This window comes from Kogia breviceps, chromosome 17 (genome assembly GCF_026419965.1).
Source record: "Kogia breviceps isolate mKogBre1 chromosome 17, mKogBre1 haplotype 1, whole genome shotgun sequence".
NCBI classification, from domain to species: Eukaryota; Metazoa; Chordata; class Mammalia; order Artiodactyla; family Physeteridae; genus Kogia; species Kogia breviceps.
This window is the reverse complement of record NC_081326.1, coordinates 62,677,682-62,699,574: the sequence shown is the minus strand read 5'-3', so window position 1 is coordinate 62,699,574 and position 21,893 is coordinate 62,677,682. Positions and strand designations below refer to the sequence as shown.

Sequence of the window (21,893 nt, the reverse complement as noted above, 5' to 3'; positions counted from 1 at the left end):
TTGGTGTTTACTGACCTGAAGTGAAGTTGGGCTGGGGCCTGGCCAGGAGATGAAACTCCCTTGGAAGGTTTCCTAGGAGCAGAGATAGAAGCTTTAACATAAAAGGGAGGTCCTGGGTCTCTAAATCTAGTTTACTGGCTCTGAGGCTAGTGAGTTTTACTTAGCCTGGTGGGTTCTGGTGCAATTAATTATTTTCACTTTATATCAACCTCTTTTGTTCGATAACTGTGAAAGCATGAAGTGTGTTAAGAAGGATCCCGCTGAGCCCTCTCACTCCTTGTGGCATAGTTGGTAAAGCTTAGTTTCTTGAGCCTCACTTTGCTCTTCTGTTAACTGGGTTGAACTACATGATCTCTAAGAGCCCATTCCAGTCTAAAGTTTCATTTTTTTCAATAATAGAATCTTTTTTTTTAAATCTTGCCACATTTATAAAGAATTTTGCTTTTGAAGGGAAGAAAGATTATGCTGAGGGTGCACAAACTTAAATTATTATCTTTATTTCTTTTTGTTTGGTGATAACGTGGGTGGTGGGAATGGGACATACTCCTTCAGTAAACCAACCAACCTTTATTTTCTACCTAATTTATGCCAGGCACTGTGCTAAGAGCTTTATGTGCATTCCCTCATTTAATGCTCTCACCAATCTTGGAGACTCTAAGTATTACAAGTAGAGATGAAGAAACTGGGGCACCAAGAAATGCAGGAATTTACCCAGAGTCACAGAGCTAATAAGTGGTCAAAGCAAAACTTGCACATAAGTCTAAGAGCTACAAGGTCCCTAGCCTCTAAGTATATGAGTATACACTGTACATCCCTGAATGTCTCTCTGTACATCCCTGAATGTCTCTTTCTTCCTGGTATTGGCTTCTTTCTACAGAAAGTTAAGCGCAGTGAAAGATTCTAATTAACAGACATTTTTAGTGAATGCTACATAAGCAGGAGCTATCTGGATAAGAACTGCCACTTCCTTGAAAAGTGCCCATGGTTGCTGAACTTGAGCTTTTAGGTGCCTTGAGAGCAGTCCCAGCCAGTGGGGAGAAGTTCAAGTAGGGGTAAAAGAATTCCCGCTGGGAGTGATTATGTACAACTCCAACATCACAGGTCATAGGAGGTTTTGTTCCCTTTGGAGAACCTCAGCTTCACTTGCTGAAGTAGGACAAGTAGAATGAAGTAGCCCTGGCTGAAGCCAACCTCTTTATATTTAAAAGAAAAAAAGCAATTAAATATTCAGCCTGATGCCTAGGTTTTGAATTACCCCCATTTGTCTTTTACTCAGAGCATCTGCTTTTTATTGCATTGTGGCCCTGCCTGCCATTTATCTCTCCCCGTTAGTCTGTATCTACGTGTCATGTGACTCAAAAGTGAAGATTAGAGGAGAAAAATATCTCTGTAGTCTAAGCCTGGCAACTTCTATTTTTATCCACAGCTGTTGGAACTGATAGCAAAGTCACAGCTCACATCCCTGAGTGGCATTGCCCAAAAGAACTTCATGAACATTTTGGAAAAAGTGGTACTGAAAGGTGAGCTTTCTCTCTCACTCTCTCGCCCCCTTTTATAGGCCTGGGGCTGGGCAGATGAATTTTCCAATGCAGTGGACATGTCGTTTAAGGGATTTAAGGGAATGTAAGCAGATGGAAATGAATGACTCCAGATGCATTTCAGGGGTGCTGGATTCCAGTTTAGAAAGGAGGGCCATTCATGCTCATGACAAAGGGTGAGGCCATCACCCTCCTGTCCTTGTGCTGGGATCATCCATTTGTCCTGCTCTAAGCCTCTCAAGCTTCTTGGTGTAGGCACGTGTCCCAACCTTGGCTACCGAACCTCTAGATTCCAAATTCCTAGAAAATTGAGCTGTGTACAAGGCAGAATAGATCCATAGACTCTCTGAGCTAGAAAGAACTTTACGTCTCTGGCTCAACTGTCTCATTGTTGAGAAATACGGGAGAAAGAGTGATTTATCCATAATCACACAAAGAGTCAGCCAGACTGGATGAGAATCCAAGCTCCTGAGCCCCAGACCTGTGCTTCTGACACTGATCATCTAAAAGAGACATCACTGCTGGGCAAAAGAAGCTGCTTTCAGATCAGGTGAGCTATTGGTGCTGGTGGGACAATGAAAAGAGAAAGAGTCTTTGTAGAAAACGGGGAGAAGAGAACAAAGAGGGACCTAGATAATGGAAACTCTACCCAATAACCTCGAGTGCAGAAGCTTGGCCAAGTGTAGAATAAACACCAGTGAGAAAGAAAACCATATCCCCAGTGGGTGTACCCAGGTAACACTAGCAGAGTAGAGAAGAAGAAAGAACCACTTGTAAACTATGGAGTGTTCTAGTCTCATGAACGTTACTACTTTTTTTCTTCCCCACTCAAGTCCTGGAAGACCAACAAAACATTAGACTAATAAGGGAACTACTCCAGACCCTCTACACGTCCTTATGTACACTGGTCCAAAGAGTCGGCAAGTCTGTGCTGGTCGGGAACATTAACATGTGGGTGTATCGAATGGAGACAATTCTACACTGGCAGCAGCAGCTGAACAACATCCAAATCACCAGGGTAAGCTGGAGCACCCCAGCCGCCTCCTAGCAGGAACGGCTGCAGTTGGTTCCTCTGCTGGGACGCTGGGCAGCCTCGCCAGGGCTTTCGATCCTCTCTGGTGATGGCAGAGTCTGGACAGTTCTGATTGGATGCTTTCCTTTGGGTGCTGAGGGTGGGCTGGGGGACTTTCCGATAAGGGGAGGGTGGTTAGAAGAAGAACTTGGCAGAGCGGGATCAGAGTATAGGAACGATGACAGCCAATGGAAACGTGGTGCGTAAACTAGCAACTTGACCTTGGGGCCGATGTAGGCTATTGCACTGAAATCTTTAGTGGGATCTGGAGATCTCTGCCCATTCCCTCTTAAAGTACGAGTCTGTTTATAGCTTTAGGATGCTGCCTTGTATACGACAGAGCTGTGATGGCAGTGGCTTGGAGAGCTGGCACCAGCCTTTGAAAACTCAAGTTCCAATTATTAATAGTTATGATAAAGGAAGGCTTTGAGTAAAGGCTGTAAACATACAGGTAGGAAAAGACATGAGCAATTCTCACTCAAAGCAAACAAACAAACCAAAAAAAACCACACATTACCAGCTAAACTACTACCAGCAGTTTCTTTTGGCTTTTAAAACATAAGTTGGCCCCCAGCTCTTGGCCTCTTAAGAGCGATCAGGAGGACTAAGGCACACAAAAAATGTGAGAAAGACGTTGGTGTCATCTCTCAAGGCTCCCTAATGGACAGACACACTTAGGCAGCTCACGTAGCACTTGGCTGACTTATCTAATCACTGACCATGGCTGTTTTAAGTGGTTCCGGGACCCAGGCTGATAAAGTTTGGGTCTGCCCCGTCTCTCGAGAAAGAAACATGAAAAAACTTCTTTGACCTCTTTTAAATATTTCACTATATGAAGTTTGCAAAATGCAGTGTCCTTGACTTTACTGTTAATAACCTCTCTGTGCCTTAGTTGTTTTTTTCCTTAACTCTGAAACAGGGAATAATTGGAAGTCTCAGAGTTCTGTGACTTCCTTAGAATCACTTAGGCTACAGTACACACACACACACACACACACACACACACAGGGAATAATTGGAAGTCTCAGAGTTCTGTGACTTCCTTAGAATCACTTACGCTACAGTACACACACACACACACACACACACACACACACACACACACACACACACACACACACACACACACACACACACACACACACACACTCTCTGATACCCAACCAGCGATATAAATGAGCAAGTCCCATTAGTCCCAAGGGCATCTTCCCTCCAGCAACTTGGAACACCCATTTAGATGGTCACACTTGCCCAGAACTTGCCTCTGTTCTCTCTGTCCACCTCACAGGAGCCCCCCCTTGGCCACATCTGCCCACATACCTTGCACTTCCATGGGCTTACTTCCCCAAAGCCCCCCTCTATTGATCTACAGACTCTCTTGGGAGGTACCCATTGTAGTTGCTATAACTCTTCATGGAGTGAGGGTAAAGGGGGATCAGAGAAGCCCAGTGACTCTCCCCAAGTGACACAGCAATCGGGGCCAGAGCTGAGGCCAGAACCCTGGGCTTCTTATTCCTAAAACGGCAAAGCTTTTAACATCAGTGGTTTCCAAACTTTTTTTCAATCTAGCTCTCTTCCAACTATTTATTCAATGACCCAGCCTTTTGCAAACCTTTTAAATCCAGTGAAATCCTATGCAGAACAGATCAAACGCTGAAGTTCATCTCACCCTCCCCTCTGCTCACGGCACCCCAGCCAGGCCAAGCTATTCTCTGCACACTCTATAAGCTTGGGCCTGCCTCGGGATTTTTAAGCCACCTCCCTCCCTGACCATCCAATCTACTGAAGCCACTATCATCTCACCTTCTTCAGAGCCGCTATTATGATCTGAAATCATCTCATATGTATATTCACTTCCTGTCTCCTCCACTGGCTTATAAACGCCACAAAGAAAGGACATCACCATCTTGTTCCCTGCTCTCTTCCTTGTCCCTGGACCAGAGCAGATGGCAGTCAATAAGTTTTAGTTGAATAAATACATGAGTGAAGGGGACGCTCCTCCCACCACCTACCTTAGAACTTGTTCAATGTTCAGAGGAATACAGTTGGAAAATATTGCCCTGTATTTACAGATGAGCATGAAGATTTACCAATTGCAGGATCTGGGACTAGTGATTCAAATTCTCTGTGCCTCAATTTCCTCATCTGGAAAATGGGGGCAGTCATGCCTATCCCAATGCCCTGGTGTGAGATTTAATCAGGTAATATACAGAAAGCACTGAGAACAGTGCCTGACACATAGTAAGTATTGTAAATGCGTCCGCCCTTATTATTATGAAGGGCTCACTCTGTGGCAGACACTCTTCTAAGTCCTCTAATGTATTCATTGACTCATCTAGTGACTAATTGTAAGTAGGAGTCATCATAATAGCTAATATTTACTGGCCACTGTGCTCAGTACTTCCAGGCATCGTCTCATGAGAAAAATCACACTGAGTGGTTAAGAACAATCTGGCCCGGCCCTCCCCACCAATACGATGTGGGTTGAACCCAGGCCTGTCTGCAGAGGCTATACTTTTACCCATGACACTCTACTCCCTCATACCCTCCTTCCCAACCCTCCTTGGCTCTGAGCTACAATATTTTGAGAGAAGTGCTGGAAGGAAAGATTGAGAGCGAGAGAAGGAACTTAATTACTTCAGTCTGGACTGTATTTTAAAACTTACTTTTTAACAGTTTGGACCAAAGAGATGTATGTTATTATGTGAAAATGTTAAGGTGACATTTACAGTAATTGCTTTCTATTTGCCAAAGTTCTATCAGTATTTTCCCAGCAGATAATCTTGTTTTCCTTCAAAATTTCCTATCTAATTCTATGGAGCCAATTTTTATTGGCAAAAATAATTTATATAATAAAGAATGAAGGGGGAAAAAAACTAAGAGACCTGGCTTGTAGGTGAAAAAAATCAAATAGAATCATAGTGTCCTGTGAGCAAGGCGGAGAGAGTTTGGAAGCATGGGGGGTGGTCAGGATGAATATAAAAAGATTTTCAGCAAAACCCTGACGGGGGAGCAAGAGTAACTTCTTTTTCTTTTATATGTTTATATTCAAATAGAAGAAGGCATGCAAGCAGTTAATCATTTATCAGGAGTAAGGACTCAGCATGGGGTCTGGGCAAGGATTCTGGAAAAGTTCAGGTTTGAAAATTTGAGAGTGAATTCTGCCAAGTGGACTTTAATAGGAGTTCATGTAATAATTGGCCTGGGAGTTTTAACCAAAAAAGTAGATGCTTTGAAGTGCTGGAAACAAAAAGAAAATCTCATGGCAGTTTTATAGGCTCATACGATCAGCAGCAGATGATAAATGACAAATAGGTCTAGGACCTTCTGCAGTCCGGCAAAGTCATGAATTTTGCAAACAATTGAAAGTTCAGCCCAGCAGCCTGAACAGTATAAATTGTCAAGTCACAGACACTTCTCACGAATCAGGAGGCTGAAGCTACTCCAAGTCTGAGATTGTTGGAGCTGGACGGGATCTTCAGAGACTTCTACTAAGCCAGTTCGTTTTGGACACAGGGAAACTGAGACCCAGACTTCCCAAGGGCACTTGGGGTCCGGATCTGCTGCTTGTCTATCCTGTGTCCCTCCCATGCCACCTCCCATTCTTCTCCACGCCTGTGCTGCTCTGTGGAGACACGGGAGGGGATTGCTGACTGTGTGTCCCCCTGGAATACTGTGTGTTCCAGCCTTGATGTGCCTCGTACAGAGTTTAGTTCCCTAAAATTTCGAGGAGGGAACTCAGTACTCATTCCCAGGATATTTTCCCCTCAGCTAAGGAAGGGTTTCTTCATCCTGTTTTGTTGTTTTTTTTTTTTTTTTCTGTGTGACCTCCAGAGGTGATAGAACACTGAGCTAAAAATGTCAGTAGTTCAAATTCAAGAGCTCACCCAGGACTATGAACATGGGAAGGACAAAGAACCATGGTCTCGAGCGATTTGTGCTGACTTCTTATCCAGATGGCAGCAGCCAGTTGCTGTTCAAGAAATAGCAACAAATACTACTGAGGACCTTCTGTACAGATTGTTCCCATAGCACTTGGCGCTTACATCCTTGATGGCATTTAACCTTTGTTCTCTAATGACTTGCTTATATTTCTGGGTCTCTCGCCCATTGCAGCAGCTCCGGTGCCAGGCATAATAGGTACACAGGAGAGGGGTTTTGTGCTGGGCTAGTCTGCAAGGGATACAAGCTTAGACCTTGCCTTTGAGGATCTGGGTCTGGGTGGAATAACACGAGCTCATCAGAATTTAAACATTAAAGGGCTTAAATATAAATTCAAGGATACGTAGAAGCAACTTCTGCAGAAGCTCATGATTAACTGCCAGTGTGTTCTCCACAGACCAATAGTTATCAAAATGATCCGTGCAGCCCTAGGTTTGAATAGAGATGCCTCAATGGATGGTGGATCTTAGGCTGAAAGGTTCTTGACCAGCCATTCCCAAAGCGTGCATACACGTGTGTACACACACACACACACACCAGTATAGAGTCTTTCTGTTGTTGCTGTTTGTACCTATTGAATTATTTGACTTTCATCATTCCACAAATATTTATTGAGTGCCTACTGTATGCTAGCACACTTCGAGACTCTTCTAGACATAGCAACGAAAAAACACAAAAATTTCTACCTCCGTGGAGTTTAGATCCAAACAGGAGTGTTCCATTCAAGCTTCCTTCTGCACATGGGTTACGTGACATGACAATAAGGAAGTTGTTGCAGAAGGCGCCTGAAAGAGATCCTAGGAATTCTAGGAAGATGCAGTGGCTAAGGCTTGAGGGAGTCACCAAAGCAGAAAAGGCCACTTCCACTTTCAGAGGAAGTGAGTTTGAACTGGATGTGAAGAAGAGTCCCATGTGGACAAGCAGAGGCCCGGGCAGAGTGAGGGCCTTGTGGGCAGCGTGTTTGGGGGCCGGGGAGAAAACCTACGTGGGGAGATCAATGGTCACAAGGAGGAGGGCAGTGAGACCCGAGGCCGGAGGTGCTCTGTCCAGGGTAGTGAGTCCTTTGGGAAGGTGGCGAATATTGTAACTGAGTGAAGCACAGGAATCCAACGTGTGCTATTGGGGGAATCTTTCAGAGCAAAAGTGTAAGTAGATGAAGGGGACTCAGAGGTACAGACCTCCAGGTATAAAATAAATGAGCCATTGGGGCTGTAATATACAATATAAAGAATATGGTCGGGGCTTCCCTGGTGGCGCAGTGGTTGAGGGTTCGCCTGCCAGTGCAGAGGACGCGGGTTCGTGCCCCGGTCAGGGAGGATCCCACATGCCGCGGAGCGGCTGGGCCCGTGAGCCATGGCCGCTGAGCCTGCGCGTCTGGAGCCTGTGCTCCGCAACAGGAGAGGCCACAACAGTGAGAGGCCCGTGTACCGCAAAAAAAAAAAAAAAAGAATATGGTCAATAAAACTGTAATCACTTTATGTGGGGATACATGGTTTCTAGACTTATCGTGGTGATCATTTCATAATGCACGCAAATGTCAAATCACTATTCAGTACACCTGAAACTAATATAATATTGTATGTCAACTACACTTCCATTTTTTAAAAAGCGTACAGCCTTGTGCAACTTAGGAAAATCCCTCTGGTACCATCTGCTGGAGCCGCTCCAGGCTGTTCTTTGCGGGTCTCGGTCATGGGTCCTGTGTCTGTACTTAGAGTAGAGAGAACTGCTGCTTTGATCTCTGATCAATAAACCACCTTGAGGCTGGAGGATGAGGGGACAGCTGCATCCTTGATGTCACCTGGTGCATAGCTACTCTCTGCCCTGCAACTTAGTGTAACCCTTCTCCCCACAGCCTGCCTTCAAAGGCCTCACCTTCACTGACCTGCCTTTGTGCTTACAACTGAACATCATGCAAAGGCTGAGCGACGGGCGAGACCTGGTCAGCCTGGGCCAGGCAGCCCCTGACCTGCATGTGCTCAGCGAGGACCGGCTCTTATGGAAGAAGCTCTGCCAGTACCACTTCTCCGAGCGGCAGGTCGGTGCAGCCCAGTGGCCGTTCTTCCTTCCCTTCCTCTCTGCCCGCCACCCGCAAGCTGCCTTGGCATCCTTCTCAAACCCACTCTCCAGGGCTCCCTGGTTTGACTAGAAGACAGTTCAAGGAGTTTCTAAACAATATCTGTGAGATTTTGTTTATGTGTTTCAATAGGGAAAAAAATACCACCTTATATTCTTAACCTAGTCCCATGTTACAACTTGCTCCGAAAAAAAATTCATAAATTGGCACCAGTCCTTCTTTTCTCTGACAAAATAACTTACATTTTATGAGATTTTTCAGCTAAAGGGCTTTTACTGATGTTATTTCATTTTGTCTTAATGACCCAGGGAAAGGTAGATATTATGCCCACTTCAAACGGATGGAGGGACTAAGGGACTAAGGCCACAAGTGGCTAAGTGACATATCCAAATTAGTGGAGCACTCTCTAGGTGGGGAAACTGGCCTTGGATTTGAATGTGGGCCTTCTGACACCAGCTCTAGGCGTCTTTCCCCTCCGCACATTATCTCAGATTTTTTTTTCCAACTTCTTTACGTAGAAGTGTGAGCTCAACAAGTTCTGTTCACGAAACCACTAATATTTCGATATAAAATAGAGCCATTGTGCCCGAGCAGTCACTGCACCTCCCTGGAAATAATCACTCAAGTCTACAGCAAGGAAAAGGTTGAAGTGGTTTATTGAGATCACCTAAACTTTCAAGACCATCCGAATGCAATGTAGTACACAGGTCACCAGCCAGGCGTCACCAGCCACTTAAAGACTGGTTAAAACCTGTTGTTTCCTTCACTAGGTAGAGCTCAGAAGCTACTTCTTTATATCTTTGCTACTTGTCCCCTAGCTGTTGCCAGGGTATAGATGAAAAAGGTGGAAAGGAGGCAGGAGCAGAACTTTTCAGAACTACTTTTCTCTGTTTGATATTTAGATCCGCAAGCGATTAATTCTGTCAGATAAAGGACAGCTGGATTGGAAGAAGATGTATTTTAAACTTGTGCGCTGTTACCCACGGAAAGAGCAGTATGGAGACACCCTTCAGCTTTGCAGACACTGCCATATTCTTTCCTGGAAGGTATCTGTCTTGGAGGTCGTTGCCACACATCCCCAGCCCAGCGCCTAAGAGCCAATGGCACCAGCACTGTGTCCCCAAATGCTTTCCTGCTCTTCACTGTTGTAGCCCCCAGCTGAGGTGAAGGTAAAACTGATTCAGCCCCTGGGGAGAGAAACTTTCAAAGACCTTCGTTTCCTTCACCCCCGTGTTCTGCAAGCCCCCCCCCCCAAAACTCCCCCATCGCTCTGTGCACAGGTGTGCGCACGTGCACACACACACACACACACACACACACACACACACACACGCAGCTCTTTAGTTTTTCCATAACACAGGGCATTCATTCTTGACAGACGAATGTTGTTTTGAGGTTGGGCCATGCCTTACTTAGGGTGCTACAAGCCAATGAGATGCTGCCGAGAATGCCCACCTAACCATGATGTTCCTTCCTAGGGCACCGATCACCCGTGCACAGCCAATAACCCAGAGAGCTGCTCCGTTTCACTTTCACCCCAGGACTTTATCAACTTGTTCAAGTTCTGAATGCCAGCACATGACAACACTTCAGAAGGGTCCCCCTGCTGATTGGATGGTTGGAAATACAGAGTTTGGACGCTTCATTTGTAAATAGTGTACATTTTAGACATTGGCTCAAAACTTCTGAGATAAGCCATTGAGAGGACGTTGGAGGGGAGAGATGCAGTTGCTGGCTGGGAATTTAAGCATATGGACTTCTCACTAGAATTGGTATGGAAAAGCAGAAATACTGTAAATAAACTATTTTTCCCAATGATTTGCCAGCAAGACTATAAGGCAGGAATTCTGTTTCATCGGTGAAAATGGAATTCTCTTGACATTCACTGAGACTCCTTTATAGTTCCCTAGAGATGTTGGGAGAAAGGGGCAAAACTCAAATACAAGATAGAATGAATGCTCTTTGTTTACAATGTGAAAATGTGTTGAAAAAAAAAAAAAAAAAGAAGAAAAACTACATATGAGAAATCCCTGGGCTTTGGGTTTTGATCTGGGGTTTGTTTTGAAAAGGCAAAGGAAGCACCAGTCATCTTAAACCCGCATGGGTATAGGGCCTTATCTTCTGAAGATACCACACAATAGTCTACCTCGGAAAGCTACAATACTCGCTCTGACAAAGCGCGTGGTCCAGTAGGCAGTCTCTGTTTTTCTTGTTTCTTCATCATATAAAAAGTGATTTAAAACAGGAAGAGAGATTGGAGGCAATCCTCATCATGCTTCAGGCTTCCTTTTTAGACGAATGGGACACTCTTTGGGGTTGCCTCTTTTCTAGAACAACCCCAAAGCATTCTATGCCTTTTTTCCTTCCATGTTGTAGCTCATTCGGGACAACATCATAAGGCCAATTAAAAACAGTTCAAGAGGAAATCCTGCCACAGAAAAGATAGAATTAGTCACCCAATAGCTGTGAAGACTTTCTTATTCCTGTTTAACTTCTTGGCTTGTCTGGGCTTCCTGGGGTATCTTCACGGATAAGCCTATCCCTGGGGGCTGTTTGGAGCCAGAGTACTGATAAAGGCTTGTAAAAGAGGTTTTACATATCCGCTGCTGTTCTTCTTGGTGGCTGATAGTTGAGGAGTTTTCTTTACATGCAGCACCAAAATTTAGTCAACCTGAGGTAGGGCTTCTTGTAAGGATGATAAAGTAAAGCCTGGCGTTCCAGCCAGATAGGGAGCAGAGGTACTATGAGTTCATCCTAAACTTGCTCCAAACCCCAGGGGAACTTGCTAGGCCAGTACCAGCAGGTAACCATGTGGACGGAGGAAATCTCAGGACTTAAGGAGTCAATATTCCTGGGAGGGAATGGGGGATGTTTTTGTTTTTTACTTTTTATAGAACTTTGCTTTTCTACAACAATGTACATATTTTTGCAATTTTATTTGCTTTCCTTGTTTTTTGGGTAAATGGAGTGGCCACCCAGCATGACCCTGGCACATGAGTGAAGCAGAAATGGGACCTTGGTTCACATTTACGTTGAGGAGTGGTGTATTCTTAGGGGTTGAATTTGGGGTGACCTGAAATGGGGAGAGATGGTTAAGAATGTACAGAGACAAGCCAAGGGACCAACTAGTGATGTAGGACCCCTTCATGCCCTTCCCTCAAAGCACAACCCAAGTACCAGCATCCGGAAGGGAACTTGACCACTAGTTGATGTTCCTCACTTTGCAAGGTCTGTGCCTACACCAGGATTTCTTAATATCTTTTTTCATCACCACTCCCCAAAGAAGAAAAAAGTAACTTGTTTATTTCAGTTCTGAGCAAAAGTAAATACTGAAGCATAAGATCTTGTTGGGTATGATTGAGCTTTGGAGGGCCACAAACTACTGTTAACACTTCTTCTCCCCCTCAGTCAAGGTCAAGCTCTGTCTTCCATAATTCAGGCAGGTTCTCGCAAAGGTCTCAGCTTCCTTAAAGATGTGAGTGGAGCTGGACTGTCGTTGCTGTGAGGGCTCTGGAACCTTTGACTCTGGCATTTTTTGGCGTTCATGGCCTCCCACAGCTTCCCCCCAACTCATGACCTCCACCCCCTCCGTGCTGATGGAGCAGATGGAGACTCCTCGGCACCTTCAGGTTTGCAGACCCAGAAATGTCGCCTGCTTTGACTGTCCGCACGAAACTGGCGAACCAGTGTCACTTGGACTGTCCGTGGCGCTCATGACCGCACAGCGTGCCCCAGGCAGCAGGAGCATCTGTGCAAAACAGCCCTACCACAGGGGACAGGCTTCGCGGTTTTCTGAAACGTCTACTCAGATGGTGACTCGGGGCTCTCCCCATCTCCTCTGGCATAATTGGAGGTGGTGTGTGACAGAGTCAAGGAAAAGAGAAGAAGAAACCAACATTTGTGGTTCCCTTTCATTGGAAGAGGAGAATAAGGAAGGAAATGGCAGGTGGAGAGGGAGAGGGGAAGGAAGAGAAGTGGCATGTCTTTGATGCTGTGGTTTGTGGGAGGGCAGTGGGGAAAAAAGCCCAGCGAGTGTGAGCATCTGTGTTGGTGCCACTGGGTGGCTGTGAAGGATGGCCAGAGCCTCACGTATAAGTAAAGCGAGTTGAAAAGAAAATGCTTGTTCCCTGGGCACTGATCGTCTATAGAATTTCTATTGGCAAACCCTCCCAGGACAAAGTGACCTAAAAAACAAAAACAAAGAATCTCTGTCTCGGAACTGCTGTTCTAAAAGCCAGAAGGGACATGACAATGGAAAGTGCTGGAAGAGATAGAATGCTCTACTGTCTTTGCTGTACCTACCTACCCCCACCCCAACTCTGTAAAGGAGAATTTAAAATTGATGTCAAACATGAAAGCAATCTGGACTTGCAGAGAAGGAAAGAGTTTTGTCCAGGACAGTGGAAGCCGAGCCACAGGGATGTTATGCTTTGGTTCAACACACAGGTTTCTGAGCAAGGATCCTAGAGTTTCTTGAGAAGACGGCACAGCATTTGAGGAAAGGAGACTATGCGAAGCTTAGGAGGGCTCAACTTATAACAAGATCCAGACATTTTAAACTAGATGGTGTTACTACTCAACACTGTTACTTTTAGTGGATGGACCAGTCACGTGGGAGGATTGTGGCAGAAACTACAATGTGAAAACATCCCCAATTTTGAGATCAAAGGGGTCAGCTGTAAGATGACCTGTGTTTAGTGATGATCCATTTTATATTGAAGTGGCTCAGCGGAGATATTGATATTTTAGATGGGCTGCAAAACTGTCAAGGAAAGAACAGGCTTTACTTGGCAATGGTGAAGGAAGGTAATGAGTGTGTATTCCCTTATTGCCACAGTTCTCTCTCCAAAAACTGTTTGGGAGCTTGCAATTAACAGAGGCTCCTTGTTTCTGCTGTTTTTATGTGGGAGAAGAGAAAGGGCTTGGAATTTCATTTGTCTAAGCAAGTGGTGAGATTTACAAGAAGTTCAATCATTTCAAAAGTATATCATTCTTAGTGTTCAATACAATGTTTATCATAAAATAGGCACCTGCGTTTATATATTCCTGCCAGGCTGAAGGGCAATTATGTCTTGCTATGCAAACACGCTATTTTATGTGTGAATTTTTTAAACTGTAATAATTTTATGTGTGAATTTTTTTTAAAACTAAACTCTATCATCATTTTCTATGTCGACATCTGTTGTTTTTTGTGTTTTTTTGTTTTAATCTGTTTCCAACTCTCCGAGTCTGTGAACCATCCTCTGACTGGATGCTGGCCTAAAATCCTATTAGTGTTTAAACAGACCTCAGAAACACCCTGAACCTCTAGGCAAACGCAGAGATGGGGCTCTTTGATATATCTCGGGCCCTCGATGTCTTCAACAAACAAGATCGTAATTCCTTTAAACTCAATGTTTTCTGTAGACGCTTTCTTCTCGGTTTTGTTAAGGAGAGTTAACCCTCATGGTTTTCCAAAGGAAGGAAACTCCTGCCCCAGACTTGAGTGCTGGGAGGGAGGCTAGAAACGCTGGGGTCTGGCATTCCTTCTGCCTTTTGAAATGAGGTAGTGGGTCCAGAATATTCAGGTGACATGCCTCGACCCACCTGGCACTCAGCAGTGGGCCTGAGCGTAAACTTGGGACTTTCAGAGGCCTTAACTTCGTAACCCCTGCCCCAGCACCTTTTGTTGTAGCTGGACACATGTGACACCTGAGCTGATTCTTCTCAAGACCTTCGCTGCAGAAGGCAGTTCATGTCCAGTGTTCGGTGTCTGGCCGTTAACTTTTAAAGACATTTTAAGTCCCTGATTCTTCCTGGAGAAGTTCAGGAGTTGCTTAACATCGTTACAGACCTCTGACTCTGCTGTGAGTACCGCACACTAGTGAGTACAACCTGCTTGCCACAAAGTAAGCAGCCTATTTTGACAAATTTATTTTTCCCTGGATAATTAGATTTTAATTATAAAGGTGGCCCCTGAGACAGATAATGGCTGAGCAGCTGGCTTGCTTTCTAGAAACTGAGGTTCTGATGGTAACCAAGCAGGTATTTCCTCTCCCCTTAGACTAAAAGGTGCATTTAATCCATCCCTTCCATCTCCTTGGTACCTGCTGTGAGATCCAATAAGCTTCTACCCAGTGGAAGATCACTCTCTGCTAAACCTCACAAGTGAAGGGGGGTTGTTCCATGAGGCAGCAAGGAGCAGGGGACCACGATATTCATGACTTTGTCTGCTAGACATTTTTCAAAGTGTCCTTGAACTCAGCAAACAAAGCCTTCTGAGAGATCTCTCAAAACTCAGGCCCTGCTCCGTCTGGCCAAAAATGGATGGCTGCTTCAAAACTCTGAACTTCTTGAAACTCCATCTGCTACAACATTACTTCTGGAGTTTGAACATGACTTTTTCTGTCTTTGAGTATAGAAATGTTTGTTTAATTATGATACACAAGTCTGTTAAACAGAAGGCTCCAAGCAGTGCTCTACACTTGAGAACACTTGGCGCCATCTTTATTCTACCAAGTGCCAATCACCCTAGCCAGAGGGGGTGTATATTAAAGTCCATATCCTAAGCTTTAGAAGCTTTAAAGTACTTTTTAAATTAAAAATACAATAGGGTATTGAACATTTTAACTAAAAGTTTAAGGTTAGACCAATTACATGCGAAGATGTTTATTTAATATTGTGTGAGCTGAGTCCTTCTGTATAAATTATTTGCACTCTTTTCTTGCATGATGAACTGATTTCTTTTTTTATAGTTGTTTGTACCAGACGGTGGCGTATTTTTGTAAAAATTTTTTGACACTGAATTGCAATAAAGGTTTTTCCAACAACACACACTGGTGCATTTTTGGTGCATGTCACTTCAAGTTGGTTTTTTATCGAACTGAGTATGTTTATCTTTTGCTGAGTGAAAGTTGTACTCCTTCTCCCAGAAACTTATCATTGTTGTAAAATTTTCTAGGAATACATAGAAAACTAAGCTTGCTGCTGAGTACCAACCTGAATCAGAAATACAGTATTATGCTCAAATGGGGGTATTTCCACTTACTTTTCATATAATAGAATGTTTTGGGAATAATGAACTTTAAAGTCAGTATTAATTTACTCAGCAACAGACATTTATTGAACAGCTACTATATGCTACACTGTGCAAGGCACTGGGTATAGGATGGTGAACAAGACAGATGGGGTCTCTATCCTAATGGAATTTAGATTCTAGTGGGAAACAAAAATACAAGTAGGGGATGAATTTAATTTGTAATAAGTGCTATGAAGGGAATAAACAAGGCACTGAGATGTAGAATAACCAGGTGAGTTGGGGGCAGGGGGAGCTCTCTGAGGAAGTGATGTTGAAAGGTGAGCAGGAGCCAGCCTCAGAAGATGAGGGCATGAGCATTCCAGAAAGAGGAAACAGCTTGTGCAAGGTTCAGATCATGGTCCTGTCACTTACCTGCAGTGTGACTTTTGTCACCTTAACACCCTTCTCTGTGTCAGTTTCCTCAACTCTGTTGATAATAAATCTATTGCTATGGCTGTGAGGGTTAAGTGAGCTAATACAGGTAAAGTGCTAGGAGCCGGGCACATAAAATATGAGCTCAGTAAATGTTAATAATTATGATGTCCTGAGCAGCCAGAGAATCGGGTTAGGAATTGCACTGCATTCCTAGTTGGGTATAATATGCTCAAGTGACTAACCCATGGATGACAGACTTCCTCGACACATTTACTCTGGAACCTGCCCTGATCCTGCCACTAACACTCCATCAGAAAATGACATAAAAGGCACCTGAGGGGGCTTCCCTGGTGGCGCAGTGGTTGAGAATCTGCTTACCGATGCAGGGGACACGGGTTCATGCCCCGGTCCGGGAAGATCCCACATGCCGCGGAGCGGCTGGGCCCGTGAGCCACGGCCACTGAGCCTGCGCGTCCGGAGCCTGTGCTCCGCAACGGGAGAGGCCACAACAGTGAGAGGCCCGCGTACCACAAAAAAAAAAAAAAAAAGGCAACTGAGGATAATTGGAGATTTTTTTTTTTTTAACTCCCAACAGGATCACAAAATCTCACCATTCCCTACATATCCCATGCATTCTTTGCTCAGGCCATTCCACCTGCCTAGAATGCTTTTCCCAGCCCCTCTGTCTGATAAGCATCTATTGCTCCTTAGGACCACCTCCTGGCTGAAGCTTCCTCCAACTGAGAAAATCTCACCTTCTGTATCACTTTTTTGCATATGGACTTTGTTACACTGTAATCTTATTTGTACCTAGCACAATGCCTGGGCTGAATCAATGAATAAACCCATGCACAGATTCATAAAATGCTTTTGAAAGTCTCAGGACCACAAACTTACCCTGGACTAGAGTAAGAATCAGCGTGAGCTTCCGTGCATACAACTATTTATAGTGTCTTGGTTAAAAATTAATGGTAGTTGAAAAAGTAACAAATGTGGAACCCTAGTGTTCATTAAACTTTCTTTTAAGTTCAACTAAACGTTTACAAGTCTAGTAAGTTTTCATAGGAAATAAGAGGGCCTTTTATTACTGCTTGATAAAGTCACATTGGACAGACTAAACAAGTCCCTTTTACAAACAATAAATATTCCTTTAAACATTTTAAAACTGCAATTGTAACTCTAATGCATTTGCTTTTTTAAAAAAATAAGCACTTCAAATACCTGCTCAAAGCTTCAACCCTAATAAGCAAAGCATTCCCAAGTAAATTAATAACTTATAAATTTAGTAAACATATCTCAAATTCTCTTAAAAAATCTAGCATTATTAAAGTTAGTGAAATTTTTATACCTTTCCATTAAAAATCATATCTTACACTAATAGCTTATTTTACAATGGGAATCATAAGGCTGCTATGATGGGTAGAATAATGTTTCCCCGAAGAGACGAGGAATGATATCCAAGTCTATAATCTGGAAAAGGCAAGGAAACCATCAGCCCCTAGAGCCTACAGAAGGGAACCCTGCCCTGCTGACACCCTGCCTGACCTTGGCCCGGTGAGACCTATGCCAGACTTCTGACCTTCTAATGAATTTGTATTCAGCCACTAGGTTTGTGGGGATGTGTTACGGCCACACAGGAGGCCGGGAGAGCGCATCAGGCAGACCCTCTAGCTCCGCCCCTTCAGGGAAATGCCCACCGATCCCTCCTCTGCATGTCCCCCATCCCACGCTGAGTGAGGAGTGTCTGCAAATAAAAGGCACAGCCTAAATCAGCAGCAGTGATCTTGGCCGCCCTGATATGCGGACCCGCAAAAAACTGGACAGGAGGGCTCTGCCTGTCGGGGACAGGGGTAAAGCTGCCTCCCTCCCAATTCTACATGGGCTTCATTGAGGCTGACGCCAATCAGGTTTGTACCCAAGAAGCATCACAGAGAAGCAGCATTTCAAATTGTCGCCAATGTTTAAGCCATGTTTATGAAGCAGCAATGTCCTGGGCACCGGAACAGCCATTCAGAAGTGTGAACTCAGCACTTGCTCTCAGAGAACTTTACCGAGCTGGTCCCCAGGTGGGCAAGAGAGTGGACACCAACCACAACATACGATCCAAAGTTCCGAGCGCCCTAGTGAGGGACAAAGTACCAGAGGAATTCAGAGAGGGAGAACTGAGTTCGTGCTTCCGAGAAAGAGAGCAGTGCAGCATCAGACACAAGCCTACTATATGCTCTTCCTGAATCAGTATGAACAGCGGCTCCTCATTTGAAATCTGGGAGCCAGGGACCGTGGCTTAAGAACCAGAGACCAAGACTTACCACCCAAGCCCATTTGGTGGTTTCAAATGGCTTCTTGAAAACAAAAAACAAAACACTGAAGTTTGGGCAGATTTCCCTTCTGGAGACAACTAAAGCTCTCTGTATTCCCTGCGGTCCCAGTGCCTGAGCCTCACCAGCGTTCTAGAAAACTAACAGAAGCCCAAATGAACCCCAGATCTCTTCAAGGAGCCCTGTACTGGGAATTTCATGTGTCCACCTGGCAAGGCCATGGTACTCATTTGTTTGGTCAAACACCAACCTAGATATTGCTGTGAAGGTAATTTTTAGATGTGATTAACATTTAAATCAGTAGACCCTGAGTAAAGAAAATTACACTCCACCATGTGGATGGGCCTCATCCAATCAGCTGAAGGCCTCAAGAGGAAAAGCCTGCGCCCACCCACCCCTCCGCCCCCAAGGAAGGAATCCTGCCTCCAGACTTGAAACTGCAGCATCAGCTCTTCGCTCTGTCTCCAGCCGCCCAGCCTGCCCTGCAGACTGTGGACTTGCCAACACCACCACGATTGCATGAGCCAATTCCTTAAAATACATAAATTCTATAGATAGACAGATTTTAAAGAACAAAGTATTTTATTTTAAAGAATAAAATCTATCTCTATGTTAGGGGAAACACTGACCGAAGCCGCCCGCCCAGGCCAGGCAAGATAGTAGCCACTTGCGTGAGTCATTTTACAACAGGAGGTCCTGGTAAGGAACGCAGAACTAACAAGCTACCATCAACCAGAAGAATATGGAAAAGGTCTCAAGGAGAGAGGAGACGCCAGTCCACATGTCCTACCAACCTCCCAGAATCCTCCTCGCTGGAATCCATCTTGGCTGAGAGGTTGCGCGCACCACCAGGAAGGACCCTGAGTCAGAATGACTGGCCAGAGACAACCCAGAATCGAACCCCATTCCCATAAAACCCGAGACTGCGCGCCACATGGCAGAGCAGTTCTCCTGGGTTCCCTCACCCCTCTGCTCTCCACCCGGGCGCCCCTTCCCAATCAAGTCTCTTGCTTTGTCAGCACACGTGTCTCCTCGGACAATTCATTTCTGAGTGTTAGACAAGAGCCCACTCTCGGGGCCTGGAAGGGGTCCCCTTTCCTGCAACATCTATATATCTATATCTGGGGGAGGGGGTACTATATTTATCTATACAGAGATGGAGAGAGAGAGGGAGAGACATCCTATTGGTTCTATGCCTCTGGAGAACCCTGACTAATAAATACAAGCTCCTAGAAAGAGAACAAAGGCGAGAAAAGTCTAGAAGAAGGCTTCAGAGGGCAAGGGAGAAAAACCAGAGGAAGAGTGGAATCTAGTGGCTACAAGAGGCAGTTAGCCAGCTACCACATCCTGAGAAATAACATTCGGCAGATGCCAAGGAGTGCAAGGAAACAGTCACTCTTAACCCACATAAGAGTACTTGAGTGACTCCCCTTTCTTTGTACTTTTTAAACTTGTATTCAATTGTTTTAATTTTACTTTGCAATTTCGTTTTTTCTTAATTTCAAAATTACTCCAAGGAGCCCCTACTTCCTTCAGAGAGGCAGCAAGGCATAGCGAGCAAAGAATCTGAAGCCAACCTGCCTGAGTATGAACCCTGCCCTGCTTCTTCCTGGCTGTACTAAACCTTGACCTGCCTCAGTCTCCTTATCTGTAAAATGGGGATAATGACAGTACCTACATCATGGAATTGTTTTGAGGAGTAATTGAGTTGCTGCATTTTACACGATTAATACTTTTTGTGTGGTTAGAGCCATGCTTAACACATAATAAGCTTTACATAAACGTTTGTTATTATTATTCACAAGCCCACTATCTTTTTTTTTTTTTTTGCATTATGTGCTCTAGGCAGAAAAACCATGTAGCCTTCACTGTCTCTAAAGAGAAACATAATAACTAAATCAATGACCCCCACAATTCTAGCCTTTGCTTATCGTTTAAAACCAGTGGTCTCCAACCATCCCATCAATAAACATTTTTTAAGCATAAACCCAATATATGTGTATTTATTTATCTATCTATGAAGTATTGGCAGGCACTACTATCATGAACTAATATTTCAAAGCATAATGCACACATAGGAGGACAGTCATCATTAGTAATAATGGACATAAATCGATATTTCAAATAGTTGTGATCATTATGAACTTTGTGGCCAATTTTTAGTCAGATCTCATTAGCTTATCATTAAGCTAATGCAGCCAGTGAAGAGCCATATTCGTGGCTCACATTCTTCTGTCCCTTTGCATCTGCAATAGTAGTATCGTCATTCCGCTGTTTCTTTGAGAGGAACTAGGAAACTTCTTAAAGCATCTGTCCATTTTGTGAGATTTTGTTTATTTAAAACTAGGTACTGTAATCCATAAATCCATTTAGTCAGGCATACAGAAGTTACACTATGTCACAGTACACTGCAAACAAACGATCAACTTTGCGTACCACTGGCCTCCACTCCCCACTGAGGCCCAGGTGCCTTGGGTACTGACGGACAGCTGATGGATGGACAGAAAGGACCACTGTCAATCCAGACATTAAACACTTGTAAAGCTTTTGTGCTGGTTGTTCTCTGCTTGGCCCCGAAGATCCATTCTCCGCTCCGCTGCCTAGCTCAGCGCCCTAGCAGGCTGACCACAAAGGTCTGCGGCCCCCAGACTCTCTTGCCAATTGGCATCTGCTTGGGTTTGTCCAATGGCAGGTGCTGGCCGAGACCAGAGCAGAAAGAGAAAGAGTTCAGGGTCCTTCTTGCCTGCTCTCTCCTGACTGGCCCCTGGTCTCTGGCAGAAGCTGCAGCCCTCCTCCACATAAACCCTCCTGATGGCTCCAGCCATCACGAGGCTCCTCCCCAAACCCGGGAGAAGTGATTTTCCTTGTTGCTCTTCTCTGGGGGGCCTCAGCACCTTTTGTGTTCCCTTAACCCTGCCCACACCTGTCTGGGTAGTCCCTTCAATGGAACTACACAAGATTATTTCCTGCCAGAAGCCTCACAGATAATTTCTTTACTTCTTACTCTTTAATAGAGAAATCAATGGAAGTTTTCTTTTTTTTTTTTTCCTTCCAGCAGCTCACTTTGGAGACCACTGGTTTAAAGAGCTATTCTGATGATTGAGCCAAATCACTTTTCCTGACCAGTGTGAATGGAAGCCTTAGATTCCCATCACTCTTTGCTCAAGCCAACAAATGTGGGCTGAAAAGAGGCGGGCTCACAGGATGAGCCCCGGACAGCTGGTCAGCAGACTCAGCTTCTGCTCAGGACTGACACAGCAGGGCTGAACCTCAGGGAAGTCACTTCTGTTCTCTGACTCAGTTTCCTCATCTTTAACGGGCAGGTGGGTTGGATTAGCTAGTCTCTAGGTTCCTTTTAGCTCCTATAGCCTTTTGTGATTTTAGGAAATCATATAATAGTTCAGAGGAAACTATGTTATTTTGTCTTTTTGTTTTATTTCTTGTTTTTTTTTTTTTCTTCAACACTCTCTCCATCCCGTCCCAACTCCCACAACAGGCACATATACACTCTCCA

General features: G+C 44.6%; 1 protein-coding gene across 2 annotated transcripts in view; it reads left to right on the top strand.

Annotated features, from left to right (window-relative positions):
• FBXO32 (F-box protein 32) overlaps nucleotides 1-13,805 on the top strand; it is a 34,581-nt gene extending 20,776 nt beyond the window's left edge. Inside the window, exons 5-9 of one of the 2 annotated variants that reach the window (XM_059042802.2) lie at nucleotides 1,427-1,520; nucleotides 2,372-2,556; nucleotides 8,408-8,590; nucleotides 9,532-9,675; nucleotides 10,108-13,805. In XM_059042802.2, the coding sequence (XP_058898785.1) occupies nucleotides 1,427-1,520; nucleotides 2,372-2,556; nucleotides 8,408-8,590; nucleotides 9,532-9,675; nucleotides 10,108-10,197 (696 nt within the window). In that variant the 3' untranslated portion in view covers nucleotides 10,198-13,805. The remainder of the gene's footprint in view (nucleotides 1-1,426; nucleotides 1,521-2,371; nucleotides 2,557-8,407; nucleotides 8,591-9,531; nucleotides 9,676-10,107) is intronic. The other variant, XM_067017451.1, reaches the window with a different exon arrangement.
• Nucleotides 13,806-21,893: the final 8,088 nt, after the last annotated feature.